This window comes from Patiria miniata, unplaced genomic scaffold (genome assembly GCF_015706575.1).
Source record: "Patiria miniata isolate m_02_andy unplaced genomic scaffold, ASM1570657v1 HiC_scaffold_5, whole genome shotgun sequence".
NCBI classification, from domain to species: domain Eukaryota; kingdom Metazoa; phylum Echinodermata; class Asteroidea; order Valvatida; family Asterinidae; genus Patiria; species Patiria miniata.
In genome coordinates this window covers 40,179,847-40,195,562 of record NW_024037072.1, presented here as the reverse complement: position 1 = coordinate 40,195,562, position 15,716 = coordinate 40,179,847, and the positions used below count along the sequence as shown (strand labels likewise).

Sequence of the window (15,716 nt, the reverse complement as noted above, 5' to 3'; positions counted from 1 at the left end):
TTCGAACAAAACCCCAGAAATTAAAAAGTGTATTACTGTCAAGGAAGAATTTGTTGTTGCGGCTATATTAAGTAACGTGCGTGAGTAATTGAAAGGCGAAGACCTGTACACGATCGTGTGGGGACTCCATTATTCATATTCCTGCACATCTTGCGATGACTAGTCGAGGTTTGGTTCAGGGCCGTTTTTAATCAAATATTATGAACTCGGAATTGACTAAGTTGAATCGATCACAAGTTCGAATATCAAATCAAAGGGCACAGAGGCCTATGACATGCTACTAGATAGAAGGGGCGTGTATATACTGTTATGTATGAATACTCGAGTCGGTCGATCAGGCCGGTTAAGTTCATTGGTTGTGTCTGGATAGTGGCTGGCTTCAGGTTCATTACCCTTATCAAGGGAGCTTGTAACTTTTTCCTATATAATACAGAACTTGACGAAGATTGTAGTCCATTCTGATGGGGCGGGTTTTGGGGGTTTTGTTTTGTTTCGTAATTCTTTAAAGGTATATAACCCCGTACCGACTTGTCACTCTGTAAGCTTGGCGCAGCGGTGCTTTTGACCGCAGGCATGTTCGCGGATATCGGTGGGGGACGGTGTCCCCCCCCCCCACACTTTTTAAAGTGGGGGATATCATATCGTTTGTTCCCCCCCCCCGACCCCAAACACACTTTTTTCGTCCCCGAATAAAAAGTGTAGCCTAAAATTGATTCTATAGCTCAGAATAGCTGATATAAATCCAAACTCGAAAATTGTGTTCAAATGATGATCCTTTAAGTGCTCAAATTTTTATTTTTTTAAAGTGGTCGGAAATCAGTGCCTCAGATCGCACCACAAAGCGTCCAGAATTTCCCCGGGCCCTTACTGAGCTGAGCGGGCCCCGAACCCCAAGTAGATAGGGGCTTCGCGCTTCGCCCTCTACCTGATCAAGCCTTGTATGTCCCCCCCCCCCCCCCCCCCCCCCACACACACACACACACTTTTGAGAAGTGATCGACGCATTTGACTGTAGGGCTCGAATCCTACCCAGGTGAAGGCCAACAGTTGGATGAGATTCTTCTTGATTCCGTGGGTTTCCCCTGGATGAGTTTTCTGGGATCTTAAACCGAGCGTTTCGACATCGTCGTCTTTATCTAGGTTTCTTCAATGATGCTCAGTTTGAGCTACATGTATGGGTCTTCAGTATCTAGCTCTCCAGGATCAGAAACGCTTATTTTCAATGCCCCCAAAAGAATTTAAAAAAAAATCATGTTAGAAGAAAAACAGATAGTTCCAATCCCATTTTACATTGTTCTTTGGCCTTTTCTTTGTACATTATACCATATTTCCGAGAACCTGCATTTTTTTTTTATATACCAAGCACCTTCTGTTTAACATTCGAAGCAGAAATTAATTCCTTTAATTTCTGTGGATTTCAGTAATCTAAATCAAATTTCCGTGTTCATAATCTTTCCTGTTACGTTTCCTCATGACATAAACGTGGTACAAAGCATCTTCGTTTTTGTTTTTGTTTGTTTTGATAGCGTGCGTACCAGCGTCGACTCGCAGAGACTAACATAATTATTATGTACGACAGGAAAAAATCTCAAGCAAACAAAACAAGATTTTGTGCAAATCCCAACAAATCGAATTGGAACCAAACAAATTAATATGGCCATCAACCGTCACGACAGCATATGGCGACCATTAGAAATGATGCGAGATGTACAATGTAGGTTCGAAGAAAAACAACGTTGCCCGTAAAATCACAATTTTTCTGTTGTTATTTCAGCGCGGGCAACCTATGAGTAATACTGTGCATCTCACGTTAATTCATAAAAAATGATGAGATGTAGGCCTATGTACGTACGTGGGTCTTGTTCAATATCAAACAAATGGCGAGTATGATCAGCATTTTTTCCCTAGCCGTATATACTTATCCCATACACTCATCATTTCTAATGTATAACTAATGTGTAGCGATGCTGAATTAAACAAATTTATGGTTGGACATACACTTCCTATAGGCAAACCTATGTACATACGTATCTGGTAATAGTTAGAACGGGACAATACTTAAAATACCTTTTCATTGACAATACCTTTTCCAACTTAATTATTAATGTGAATTAGTATATTTTTACAGAGCACCGTTGCTTCCTGGGTGAAACATAAAATCGCTGTACGCAACGAGGAACACGTACGTTATCCGGCCTGCACTAGTACTGTGCATACAGTTGGCAGTAATAATCTTCATTTAATTAATAAACAATTAGGCAATATTCGTCATCTTGCACGTTTGTTAACAGAATCTTACACATTCCTCTGCAGTTAAAAGTTTGGATGTACAACTGTGCAGTTTGAAAATAATCAACGATAATTTCCTGTTACTTAAATTATTTCAAGTAATTCAACCGTGTAAAAAGCGAAATACCGCCAGTTTATCGATATTATTCTCATCATTTCAATGTTCGTGTGCACAAGTGATTATTATTCATGTATTACGATCCATGTAGGAAATTAACAGTTACCAAAACAATAACATTAAAAAAAACATTATCGTAATCACATTATAACTTTGAAACTCATTTTCTGTTTTCACTGCACTCTAAACTTACAGTACTCACCTCGGACCTCATTCAATCTCCGTATCATGAGAGCTTCAATCCAAGCGCATCTTTGCTTAAGCCTCAACGTTTTGACAGTGACATCTCACCAACCCGCAGATTACATCCACTTTAACCGTGAAGAAATAATGAAGACTGCATACCTACGTACCTACGTCAGCATGACGCCCGTGCGAAAACAATCGCCTTGGATTCTATACAACCACTGTTTGCCATTGTTCCGCTGCTTGATTCCCGACAAAGTCATTACAGGAGTGAGACGTCGCTACGGTGAACTTTGTTCGCTGCCGACATCATTATTCCGTATCTGGCTGTAATCACATCAATTTTGAAATCTTCGTCGTTGTGTGGGGAAATGACAGTCCCTGGTCTTGGACAAACCGTCTGCAGGGATGAACCGTTAGCTGTAACATTCTTGGTCAAGGCTAGGACTTGTCAAGCAGCAGAATGTACTACCCGACGGCTGTTTTATAAACTGACGACGAGAAGTAATAATGGCTTTCACGGCAGCTGGTATGAAGGAAATTATTTGGCTCGTGTTTACGGAAAAGGGCAATGCCGAGTCAATACAATATTGAGTTAATTTGTTTTGAAATAAAAAAAGGTGTTTTACCTTTATGGGTACACACCTGTAAATCGATCCGCCAAGCTCATGAATAAAAGTTATACCCTCAAAATATTCTATATTAGAGAGTTCTGAGCGCCGTAAAATTGGGGAATTGAAGAGATATGGTAGTGAACCTCTAGCCCGGACTTGGGGCTTCCAATTCTGAGCATTTTGGATGCTATTGGGCTTGAAAGTGGCGCTATTTTGCCATGTTGTGGAGGGATCGTTTTTCAAGATGGCTACTTTTCCGCTTTGGGGAAAACAGGGGTCGTCTTCTTTGCGTGAAAATATCTCGAAAAGTCAATGGTCAACCCACCATAAATTGAAAAGAAAATGAAAGATGACACATTGATCATCATTTTTCTGTGCAGCTTGAATACCTGTGAGAGTTTTGAGTATTTTTAAAAGAATTTTGAAGTACGGGCATTTAGCACTAGTGTCTATGGGAGTTTATTTGCAGGTATGCACCCTTATTATATTTTGGTAAGACCTATCAGAGGTCTAGACATTTTGATTTCGCGTGTGTACTGTATTAATTTATAACGACACTAATTCTGACGTGACTGATTTTATCGCAAATTGAAACGGCATAAAGTATAAAATAATTATTGAATACAATAATAATCAAGTTTGCCTCACCGCGTCGGCGCGGCCTCCGTTAGACTATAGTTCCCAGTCCCTCCATCAGTCAGGTTCTCACTTCGAACTACCCAATCATTATGCTAATTAGCATATCGGTATTCCCACAATGCAGAGTCCTAGGGACTCTTTCGGTCTCTTGTACATGCGTCATCAGTCGGAATGGTTCTCGGACTTTAATTTCCTTTAAAAAAGAAATCCTCCAGAGCCACAAATCAGAATAAGGTGAAATATATTTCACTGATATGATGAGTACAACTTGATTCAACTGACATGATTTTAGAAGGATCCACCTTTTTAGGCACCATTGAATCCACAGCATCCAGTACTACATTCGCTCGAAATCTGAGGAAAATGATATAATTGTGGTGATATCAAATCACATGATATGTTATTTTTTAATCTATTGATCAGGCCTAAATGACTGTCCGACTTAGTTCAGCCTTTAGTACTATGCAGAGGGGATATGTATACCATCTAAATGCGTATCGGGGTGGGTACGGGTAGCCGCTTCAAAGTTTCCACGGACTGAAACGTTTTTCGATGCCGAACGTTAAGGTCATCTCTAAAAATAGAACATAGTTTCTGATCTCCGTTCATAGAGCTATTAAATTTAATATACATAGCTCCAGCTAAATATGTAAAATATTCTATATTAGAGTTCTGAGAACCATAACATTGAGGAATTGAAGAGATAATGGCAATGTGTCTTTGGCCCGGACTTCGGGCTTCCAATTCTTGACATTTCGATCGAAAGTGGCGCTATTTTGCCATGTTGTGGATGGATTGTTGTAGATGGATCGACTACTTTTCCGCTTTGGGGAAAAATAGGGGTCGTCTTCTTTGGGTGAGAATTTCTAGTTTTTAATTTTAAAGTATGCCGGGGTTAGCACTGGTGTCAATGGGAATTTTCATACATGTCTCCATTGCATGATGCATGAAGGGTGCAGACCAGTAAAGTGGGAGCATTTACCATTGGGGTCTATGGAAGTTTATTTACTGGTCTGCTACCTGAAGCACTTATTCAAGCCCGCCCTCTACGTATTGTTTCCATAGGTGGCGCTTAGTCAGGTCCCACCCAGTGTGCGGCATTATGTTATGGAAACAGGATATTGTTGGTTGGACGTCAGACAATTATCACCTGAATGAGATGTTGAGAACTAAACATTCGCGCTTGACATTCAGTCAAGTGTCAAAAGATTGGCTTAAGAAAAACTACAAATGTACGAAAACTGTGTGACTTCAACGTTGCCGAAATAACAATAACGTAAGTGCATAAGATATTTAATAGAACTATGTTGCTGAGAAACACTGTGAATTTTGTGATTGACACCTTCAATTATAAATTTTCCGAACGAACTTGTTTCTGTCGAGCGCAATTTGGATACCGTGCGCAATTTTAACTTGCGCGCGCTAAATTTTTGGGCGATCGTAGTGTAGGGCCCCTGTTTTGTTGTGATCAAATTAGAGTCAAAAATGTTTTTGGAGCAACTATAGAATGCAGGGCCACGCCGGAATTTTTTTTTTTTGTAGTTGGATGGGTAGGCCCGGCCTAATGCTAATCGCAGTAGGGACACCTCTATTTTTTACGAGTTCTGTTCAAAACTAACTTTTGCAGATGACTGTCCAGTACCAAAATGACTTTTGCAGGCTAATGCAGTCTTTTCTCTTCATATAAACTCATGTTAGTTGTAATTTTGAAAGCACTTTCAAAGAAAATGTGACTTTCATGACTTTCCTACTTTTTTTTGCAGTCAGACGTGCATGTGTAGTTCTCACAACACGAGTGAAAGCGCTACATAATGCAAGCCCGATGCTGATTGTCTGCTGAAAAAAATATACAAGATGTTTACTTTTTATCAGCCAATCAGCATCGAGCTTTCATTGCATCGAGTTTTCACGTTTGCCATCTTGGCTTTTGAGTTTGTTTTCTGGTTGTCATCGTCGTCTTTTACCCCTCAATTTCCCTCTAAAATCAAAGCCCTGCCCTCTTTCCACAAAATTAAACCTATATTCAAGAAGGTGTCATTGCCAATTGTTCAGATGTGCCAAGAAATATCAGAATGTCAATTTTGAGTGTCATTTAGTCAACTGTTTTGGTGAGTCTTTCCCTTCCTAATATAGGAACGGGGTCCTAAAAGTAAGGATTACCGTTGGATGCGATCTGAGGAGTGGGGTCGTTGATAGTCCGAGTAACTAAGACCCAACTTATCGCCTTTTTAACATTCGGACGTGGTCTGGCGATAGTGGGGTCCAAGCTAATGGTTATATGCCGAGCAACACAATTCTGTCATTGACCCAAAACCCCAACATTGCCCAACAAAAACATCAGATTTCACCCTCAAAAATTTGGCCTCCAAATTACTAGATGTATACGCCACCTGAGGTACAAGTAGACATTGATAATTAAGATGGTTGTACTGAAGTTTACTTACGATCCGGATGAACAGTGAAATTTCCCGTTCAATTCTGAGAGCTCCCCTCGCGATCGTGAACACGTTAAATTTCCGACTCGTGTTTGAATTGCGATGTGGTCTTCATGCCCAGCGTTCATTCGATGGTCCCCGTATCCCGAGTTCGATTCCGTTACCGAGCACGCGCGATGCAACCGAGTGCGCGCGCGATGCCCTCTCATGTGGTCGATCACCTCCCATTTATCTTCAATCAAGCATACCACCAATGAGTCCGTATTTCATAGAAACCTAAATTCACGCTACACCTGTCCGGTGGCTGTTGCTTGACTTTAGTAATCCTCGGTGGGTAGTACGCATGACGCAGGTTGATGCGGCATCCCACTAGTGAATTAACAAACAAAATAGAAGCGGGCGGGAAAAAGGAAGCCGGTGGGAACGAGAAACTGGTTTATATTTATACTTGGCCTAATAGGTTTTATAGCATTAGGCTGGTAAATTTTACAATGCCTGATGTACATGTATATCTACATCTCACACTGCCGTGATGCAAGTTTAAATAAACTTTATTCCAACCTGTTAAAAAAAAGTGTGAATGCAAAAACATTACATGTTGAATAAATTTGTGTTCAATCTGTTTTCTCAACAGTGGAAATGGCTCCAACCAGGAGAGCATCTTGTAAGGTGGCAAGATTTGCTTCCTCCAAAAGCCAGCCCCCAGGAAACGCCACAAACAAGGGTCGGGAAAAGCTGACCTCATCAAAAGCTGGAAAACCATCGGGACTGGATGGCAGCGACACAGTAAGACGCACGCGTTCCCAGTCTGCACTGAGGTCTAGGGAAAATGTGCAGCTCAGAATCAACAATGATGTTTGTAACAAAGAGTCACATCGAGGTCATGCAAGAGGTCCAGAAGCAGTCGAACAGGCGTCCATTTCAGGCATTTGTTTTAACAAAGAGTGCCAAACACGGAAAGATATGAAACAAAAGAAATCTTGCAGCAAAGCAGTGAAAGACACTAAAAAGAGAAAACGCTGTACCAGATGTACATCTGGTAAATCAAAGAAACGTCTCAAGGGAGACATTCAGACGGAAGATATTTCTGTACAGGAAGCAGTGCCACCTGCACCAAGTCAGAAAATCGAAAGCAGAAAATCCACACCGGAAGTCCCTGCTAAGCCACAAGTGGACAGTGGTGAAAACGCTTCCCAAGCTTCTCCAGACGGGCATCTGGAAATTAAAACCAGAATTGGCCTTATACGACAGCGCATACTGGAGGAGCAGGCACGAGTGCGGGGACTCGGAGACCAGCTTGCCAGAAACAAGGACACGGAGCGTGCCTCGCTGAGTTGCCGCCGGATTCGCATCCACAAGGAGCTGAAAAAGCTCCGGGAGAAGGTCCAGCTGGAGGATAAGAGGCGGCTGCAAGCCAAAGACCACCGGATACAGAGACAACTAGAAGCCGGCAAGAGGAAGGTGGACAGCGAGCGCTGGTCGATGAGGACCAGACTGGCCAAGGAGTGGAGGGACCGATTCCAGCGGCGAAAGAGCGAGGTGCGACGAGCAAAACAATCCCTAAAGGCACAAATCGGGGCCCATCAAGTGGACAAAAGAGAACTTCTGAAGCAGCTGCAGAAAGATTGGACTGCACAGCTGAGCCGAGTGCAGGCAATGAGAGAGAGACTGGAGATGGAGATGGTACGAGGAGGCCAGCAATGGGATGGTGAGATGTGGAGAACCGGCACCATGGGGAAACACAAGTACAGTCTACGACGGGCACCAAGAGAGAAGACACATGTCTATTGCAGAGCTTGGAAGATGGCCAATAAGAAAGTGTCATCGGAGCCAAAGAAGCAAGATGAGGTGAGTAAAGATGATGAAGAAAATGATGTATTCTTAACCCTTCCCCCCTCCTCAATCCTCCAAATCCTCCTGCCGGTTTTGGATGCCGGAGGATTGAGGATGAATGGCAAAGATATATCGGTTTTTGTGGAGGATGCATTATGTCAAGCCAGTAGGCCATATCCTGCGTTGGTTATGTTCAGCCATGCATAAATCAGCCCTGTGTTTTTCTCGTATTTCATCCGCACTGCTTCTAAACGCCATTCCCACTGCCTCAACCCATAGCAGTAATTGGCAGAGGATTTTGGAGGATTGAGGCAGTGGTCACCCTCCACAGACTAAATTCAAGAAATAACGGATGATTTTGGCGGATTGTGACTGAATCCAATATTTTTCTTGGTGGCAATTGGAAGATTTTGCAGGATTGAGGTTGCATCCTAGCCAGAGGGCGTAGGGATTAGGGTAAATTCTATGGGAACACCAGAAAAAGATTTCCTGAAAGTTATGTTTTGCAACTGTATGTGAACATAAATTTAAGGTTTCATCAAGTTTTTCAACTCAGATTGAAATTCATTTCATCGACATTAAACTTCAGATTTAACATTGCTGAGAAATGTTCAATAGTCTTTGGGCTGTAGGATAAATAAATTGACAATCTTTCATGCAATCAATAAAAGATGAAACTGTACATGTAGGTTGCACTTTAAGTGGGAGCTTTACATACTGTCAGCATGATGCATTCGAAATATTTCCGAATCAACTTTTTATCAATTTTGTTGATAACCTTATTAGGCTATAATTTTGAATCCATATGATTAATAATGTATGTGAAAGTGATGTTTATACCTGATGTTCATTTGCGCAGTTAAGAATACCAAACTAGTTTGTTTCTTTTGCAGAACTGTCCTGTGTCCCAGAGTTTTTTTATTTAAATAACTTGATCTCCGTTCCCTTTTTTTTCAGAAGCCGCCCAGCGGAGGGACCGTTTACAAGGAAACCAAGCAGAAGACACTGATGGAACTGTATCAAATTCTGGATAGCGAGCTTCGATGCAGCATCTGCTCTGAACTCTTCATATCTGTGAGTTAAGAACTCAGTTGTCTACTAAAACCCACACTTAAAGCCAGGTTCAAAAATTTAATAGTTTCTTGTCAAGGCTTTTTGGAAAAAGGGAGGAGGCCCTTTTATTTTGACTTATAAATGTTTTTATGGTTTAGCTCCGGTCTACCTTAGCCAACTTATCATTAAGAATCCCTCATCCCGTTACAATCTTCGTAGTTCTCACGATGACACTCTCCTGGGCTACCCTTTTCGCCGTACCAAAGTTACCCTTGGGGATCGTGCTTTTGTTAATGCTGCCCCTACACTCTGGAATGCCCTTCCGATTCACATTAGGAGAGCTAACAGTGTTGATAACTTCAAGTCTCTGTTAAAAACTCATCTTTTTAAGTTGGCCTTTTACTGATTTTATTGTTACTTCTTTGTATTTTAACATGTGAAATGGTGGGTCGTTCTAAGCTCCTTGCGAGTAATTTTTTGCTGTTACTTTTTTATTTTTAATGTGTGTATTAGCGCGTCATGGTACATTTTTAGAGTGTATTTTCTTGTATTCTAATTAATATTTTACTGTACAGCGCATTTGAACAAAATCATATTGGAATTTGCGCTTTATAAATGAATAAATTATTATTATTATTATATTATTATTCATTTTAAATGCAGGCTGTGGTCCTAAACTGCTCGCACACCTTCTGCAGTTTCTGCATTAAGCAGTGGAAGAGGCGGACGGATCGCTGTCCCATATGTCGGGCTAGCATCACGTCCAGAAACCCCATCTCCAAGCTGGACCCCTTCCTCACCAAGCTCTGCCGTAGAGTCGGCCGGGAGGTTGAGAAGAAGCGAGCCGAGACCATCAAAGACAGACAAGGTGACGAGGCTTGTGTGAACCCTGCACATCCCATGCCCTCCCCCTAGAGATTGAACATTTTAGATATTAGGCCCCCCCCAAAAAATAGTCAGACCTGGTCAGACCAAACTTCCAGAATTGATGCGGCGATGCTTTTTTTTTTTCATGCTTGGATTGTACAGCTGTCACATGACACAATACCGAACGGTCTAAGAGTTTCCACGCCACAAACAATGGACACTGAAATAAGGGGCATATTTCATTTATTTAGACAGTCAGGCTTCAATTCACAATCACAATTGCCCACATCGCATGTCAACACGTCGATACGTGTGTTGTTGACTAGCTGCCAGTGTTGTTGATCAGCTGGCAGCAACTTCGTACCCATGGCTACTATCATCCGTGCAACATCAACCTCGTACTGGATCTATCACTGGGTATGAGCTGCCCACGAACATTTGAGGCGGTGCCGCAATAAAGGGCGCTGTTGTAGCTGGTGTGGACAATTAAAAAAAACCCAAAAACATTGATGCGCACGATCAAAATTGACGCACACGCTGACCAGAGACCGACCATTTATTTTTTTGGCCTTAAGATGTTGACTTTTCCCGATATTTTGAAAAGCCAAGAATAGACCAATTGAAGGAAAAGAAGTGAAATTTGCTGCTCTTTAGATACCATGGATATAATTATGCATTTTGTTCATACTCTCAAGTAAAAAATCTATAGATAATCTACGCATTTGCTTATGCCGTAATTTTCAGAAATGGATGGATTTGGGGCTTAGAGTATTATAGAAAATATCGTTCCACTGACCTGTTTAAAGTTTTGTGTTCATGGATGCAAGAATAAAAAACAAGAAAAAAACCTGTTCTTGTAGTCTTGTTCTCTGACCCGACGCTTCAGATGAAATGGAACAATTTATAAACGTCAGGGAATTGTCAGGTCAGGGAACGAGACTAGCTGCCTTATGTCAGTTTACGGATATTTAACCGATTGCAGACAAACTGTGGACTAACTAAATTAGGTCAATTGGGGGCAGTGTTTGAAAAAGCCGGTTTTGTTTCCAACGATGGTTAGGCCCAACCATTGTTGGAAAATGATACAAAATTCCACTATTCTTGAAAATGACAGCATACCAGGCGCAATGATTTTCACAGGATGCTGCTTAAGACTATTATTCACTTACAGTCAAGGTATTTCATAATAATTTGGAAGTTATGTATTTTATTGATTGCAAATGTTGTATTTTGCCTTTAATTCAACTTCACTTATAAAATCTGTCCATCTTATTTCTGTGAACCCTTACTGAAAGCAGTACTTTCCGAATTCTCTTACTTTCTTTCCCTAACTTCTGAGCATCAGTGTGATGTTATTTTAGGCAGAAACCTCAGTGTTACAGTTATCTCAGCACAAAACGTTACCAAAATGTTGAATATTTTGTCGTAAATTTCTGTTTTTGGTGATTTGTTATTGTTTCAATACACAACAGTAAGCCAATAATATGCAAACATTTCTCACAAATATTTTGAATAAGCAGATTTTTCAGTTCACAATTTGAACAGAAAAACAGAAAAGCCCTTAACTGAAGAATATGTTCCTAAAATGACATCACATCATGAGCGCCCTCAGTTGTCCAGAAAAGCGTGGAACATTAAAAAGTTTATAGAAGTACACTTAAAAGAAAATCAAAAAAAAAAAAATCAAATGGTTTTCATTCATTTGTGAGGAAAAGAAAGTTGCACAAAATATGTTACTACTCATGTCATGGTCCCGTTAACCATTTCTGTGTCGTTGATTGATTGATTTATTGATTGATATTTTGTTTATACTGTATATTCCAACTGACCGCAGGCCAGGAGAAGGAGCTGAAAGAGGGAGGCCGTACATGGGGCAACTTTGCCAGCCACTCCCTAGAGGACTGGGACATGGATGATGATGACGATTTCAACGGTTCACTGGACAGCGACGACGACAGTGACGTTGACGAGTTTCTGGAGATCCTCCAGGACCGTGTCGGGGGCTCCGCCTTCCGTCGATTCTTCGGCTTTGGCCTCGTTGACGATTTGGAGGGCATGGACGACTCGGACGACGATCTGTTCTCCTCCAGCGACGAGGACCTGGACTCTGATGATTTTGAGGATTTGGACAGTGCATTCTTGGGTGAAGATGATGACGACGAAGATGATATGCTTTTGTAAAACTCAACAAATTATCTGTGGCCCTCCTTGAGACACTACAGCTTTCTATGTTAAGTAGGCCACATGCAGTGACTACTTTTGTGGTGGGAAGACGTAAATATACTTGTCCTTTCGCATCGCATGAATAAGTCTCTCTTAAATGACGTCACTTCCTACAGATTGCCATGTGCATCGGCATTTTGGGCGTCAAAGTTTCGTGACGCGCATAGGCTGCGCCGTATTTCAAAGAAATTTCAAGCAGCATGTGCGCGTTTAGAACATGCACCTGATGGCGTTGAATGCGCAGTTATCATTTTCCTACGAAGATGGCGTTCTATGAGAGAGATCTTTACCTTTTCAAGAGCCATCTTTTTGCCACAATTTCTATTCTCACATAAAATAATAGAGATACTTATTGAAAAGAATTATTTACTTTAAACAATCTAGAACTTTATACAGTATAGAACTGCACCATTCATTTACATCATATGAGCCAACAAACTGTGTATTAAGTTGAAATGTTCTTGGAAAAAAAAACATTCATCAAGGCTGCTGATAAAAGTTGACTTACCAATCCTACAGAATACATGCAGCAATAATCAAATCTACTCTTGGGAATTTCGGCAGCGCTGCCCAGACAATTTTGGAGCATACCTCATGGGCGTGCATTAGCTTGAATAAAGATTGTATTAGACTGTTGCATTGCAATTTCATGTAATATAGTATTGTAATGAATGAATACTTAATGTTCTCATTAAGAAAGTTGATATGGCAGGTATGTACTGGTGTCAATATACAGACCCATGATTTAGTGATATGAGTTTAAATAATGAAAGGTTTGCGGAAACACCATGTGCGAATAATTTCTCAACTGAGAGAATGGTTCTGAAAAGAACCAGAGGTATAAACTCGACGTTCCGGTCAGTATGCTCTGACCGTCTTCAGGAGAGTGCCTAAACTCTAAGAAGTGGATACTTAAGTAGCAAAAGGCGAAGTCAATGAAGTGAGAAGTTGCATCCTGTGAGGATGCCAAGTAGACAGGATCCCTGAGCAAGCTTAGTGCCCACTGAAGTGGAACAGTAGGGTTGCAGTGTCAGTAGAGGGAGGACCTAGGGTATAGGAGACCCATCAGTCTAAGGTGGTAGCTGAGGACCTAGGGTATAGGAGACCCATCAGTCTGGAGTAGTGGGAGCCAGATGTCGTTGAGGTGAAACCCGATGTCTTGCGGAACTGTGTTGTGCTCTCTCAGTTGAGAAATTATTCGCACATGGTGTTTCCGCAAACCTTTCATTATTTAGTATCTCCACCATGCAAAGCCTCAAATCTTACTGATATGAGTTTCTTACAAATAATACACAGAAAGGGTCCAGCCATTTTGGCAGCAACATTTTTGGCAGCGACTATTTTTTTCTTTCAGGTGCTGACAGTCTTATTTAATTAAATGAACTCACTTGATTGTAACTCTTGGATTCCAAGAAATAAAGTATAATTATGTCCATGTTTTGCCATATGGAAGTTCTCTTGTTTATAATTTACATCCATAATGAACTTGGTAATTTGTTGGGTTAAAAGGTTGGGACCCTGAGTGTGTGGATATGTACATGTACATGTGTACTAATACGGTTTGCATGAAAAAGTGTCCTGTAGGCACATGCCTGCCCACACATATTCCCAGATGGCAACCCCCCCCCCCCCACCCCCACCCCCAAAAAATCAAAAGTTGCCCCTCGATCGTCCAAGAAGCATTTTTTTGTTAAGTATTTTTTTAACAAGAGGAGGAATGACTCGATGCTATTTACCTTCACTCTGTGGATTTATGAAAATTTGGAAACACTTTTGTGGATCTGCTCTTGGTGCCCCCCCCCCCCCCACCCCCACTGAAAAAAAAATCCTGGCTCTGTCGCCAATTAAGTTCATAAAATGCAATATTAGGTTTTTTGACGCCACAAACTGATGTCACTACACCTCCCTCGAAATAGCTGTTTAATAAATGTTGCTAGCCCCACCCCGCCTCACCCTTCCGCCGCCCCTGCCCCGCCTCTGCCCTGGTCTGCCCCTGCCCAAATTAAAAAAAAAAAAATGGGTCCAAACTCTCTTTCCTTTTTAAAAAAATCCTTAAAAAAAAGGTTGTATTTTGTATGCATCTACATTGTCTTTTTATGGAGGAATAATAAGGAACACTTGAATAAGACACGATCTGTGCACGATACAGACGTTGCACTGTCTGGATAGCAGTGCGACGAATGTCGGACACTTCGCCCCATTTCCACGTCGCCCCATGTCACTTCGCCCCTAACCACTTCGCCCCATCCCCACTTCGCCCCATTCCCACATCGCCCCATCCCCACTTCGCCCCATTTCCACTTCGCCCCATTCCCACTTCGCCCCATCTCCACTTCGCCCCATCCCCACTTCGCCCCATCCCCACTTCGCCCCAGCCGTTACACGTAAAAAAAAATCTCATCTATTTTTTTGGCTTAAAAAACAATTTCAACAGATTCACTGGAGTAATTGCAGAATACCCCGCCACTCGGAAATACACCCCTAAAATCACTGGCTACGAGGTTGGAATCACTGGAAAAGAAACAATTCAAGTCCATTGCCAGCTACGCGGAATACTGAGTGGGGGTCCATTATTTGAGAACGAAGCAACACAAAATGAATGGGAGTTGCTGAAAAAAATTCCAAGTCCAAACCAACCACCCTGTTGGCGGCTACGAGGCTACGGAGTGGGAGTCCCCTTGAATATACTTGAGAACGAAGCAACACAAAATGAATGAGAGTTGCTGAAAAAATTGTAAGTCCAAACCAACTACCCTGTTGGCGGCTACGCGGTCACGAGGTGGGAGTGCAATGGAGCATGACGCATAGTACATACAAGTAGCGCTGAGAATGTATATTGAGGTCAACCAACCGTGACCTCGTAGCCGGCTACGAGGTGGATAGATCGAGTGGCGGGGTATTCTGCAATTGTGCCGATTCACTAATTGCTAACCAACGGAAAGAATTAGCCCATCACCAAATGAACAATTCATAACCAACCTTTCAAGCTAGGCTCTCCCTAGCCCGACTGCGTCTGGCCGTACAGTACTATCGCAAGCTCTGTAGTACGGCCAGACGCCCGATGCTTCCACAGAGACTGAATTTTGTTGGCCGCCGATGTAGCGATTTTGCTACATCTTTCGATCGCAATTATCTTTTCATCAAGGACACAATTTTCCAAAGTTAAGGTTCGTAGTCGTAGAGCAACTCATACCTTTTCGAAAAAAACGTTCTTTGGTCTCAATATTTTCATCCATCTGGCCACAAGACGAATTTCAGTCATCAGATTCCACAAATATCGTCCCCCATGCGATCCCCCATGCGATTTCAAAATGGCGGCCGCGCTGTAATGTATGCAATATGCAGGCGCGCCCGCGCAAACTCATGAATATGCATAAACAGTCTGTGACGTATAACCTCGTGACGTATGGCCCCGCACGGGTCCGCACGCACGTCCAAAAACACGAGGTCAACGTCACA

General features: G+C 42.0%; 1 protein-coding gene across 1 annotated transcript; it reads left to right on the top strand.

The window, feature by feature from the left end:
* The first annotated feature begins 4,949 nt into the window (after positions 1-4,949).
* Positions 4,950-12,474, top strand: LOC119740565 (E3 ubiquitin-protein ligase rnf8-B-like). The gene is made up of 5 exons (XM_038215908.1): positions 4,950-5,122; positions 6,916-8,129; positions 9,072-9,188; positions 9,831-10,035; positions 11,869-12,474. Exons 2-5 carry the CDS (start codon positions 6,921-6,923, stop codon positions 12,213-12,215), a joined length of 1,878 nt encoding a protein of 625 aa, XP_038071836.1. The 5' UTR covers positions 4,950-5,122; positions 6,916-6,920; the 3' UTR covers positions 12,216-12,474.
* The last annotated feature ends 3,242 nt before the right edge of the window (positions 12,475-15,716 follow it).

Coding starts and splice junctions, on each gene's coding strand:
- LOC119740565 (XM_038215908.1), top strand. CDS start 6,921: ATGGCTCCAACCAGGAGAGCATCTTGTAAGGTGGCAAGATTTGCTTCC. Junction 9,189..9,830: donor GCTCTGAACTCTTCATATCT/GTGAGTTAAGAA, acceptor TTTTAAATGCAG/GCTGTGGTCCTAAACTGCTC. Junction 10,036..11,868: donor GACCATCAAAGACAGACAAG/GTGACGAGGCTT, acceptor AACTGACCGCAG/GCCAGGAGAAGGAGCTGAAA.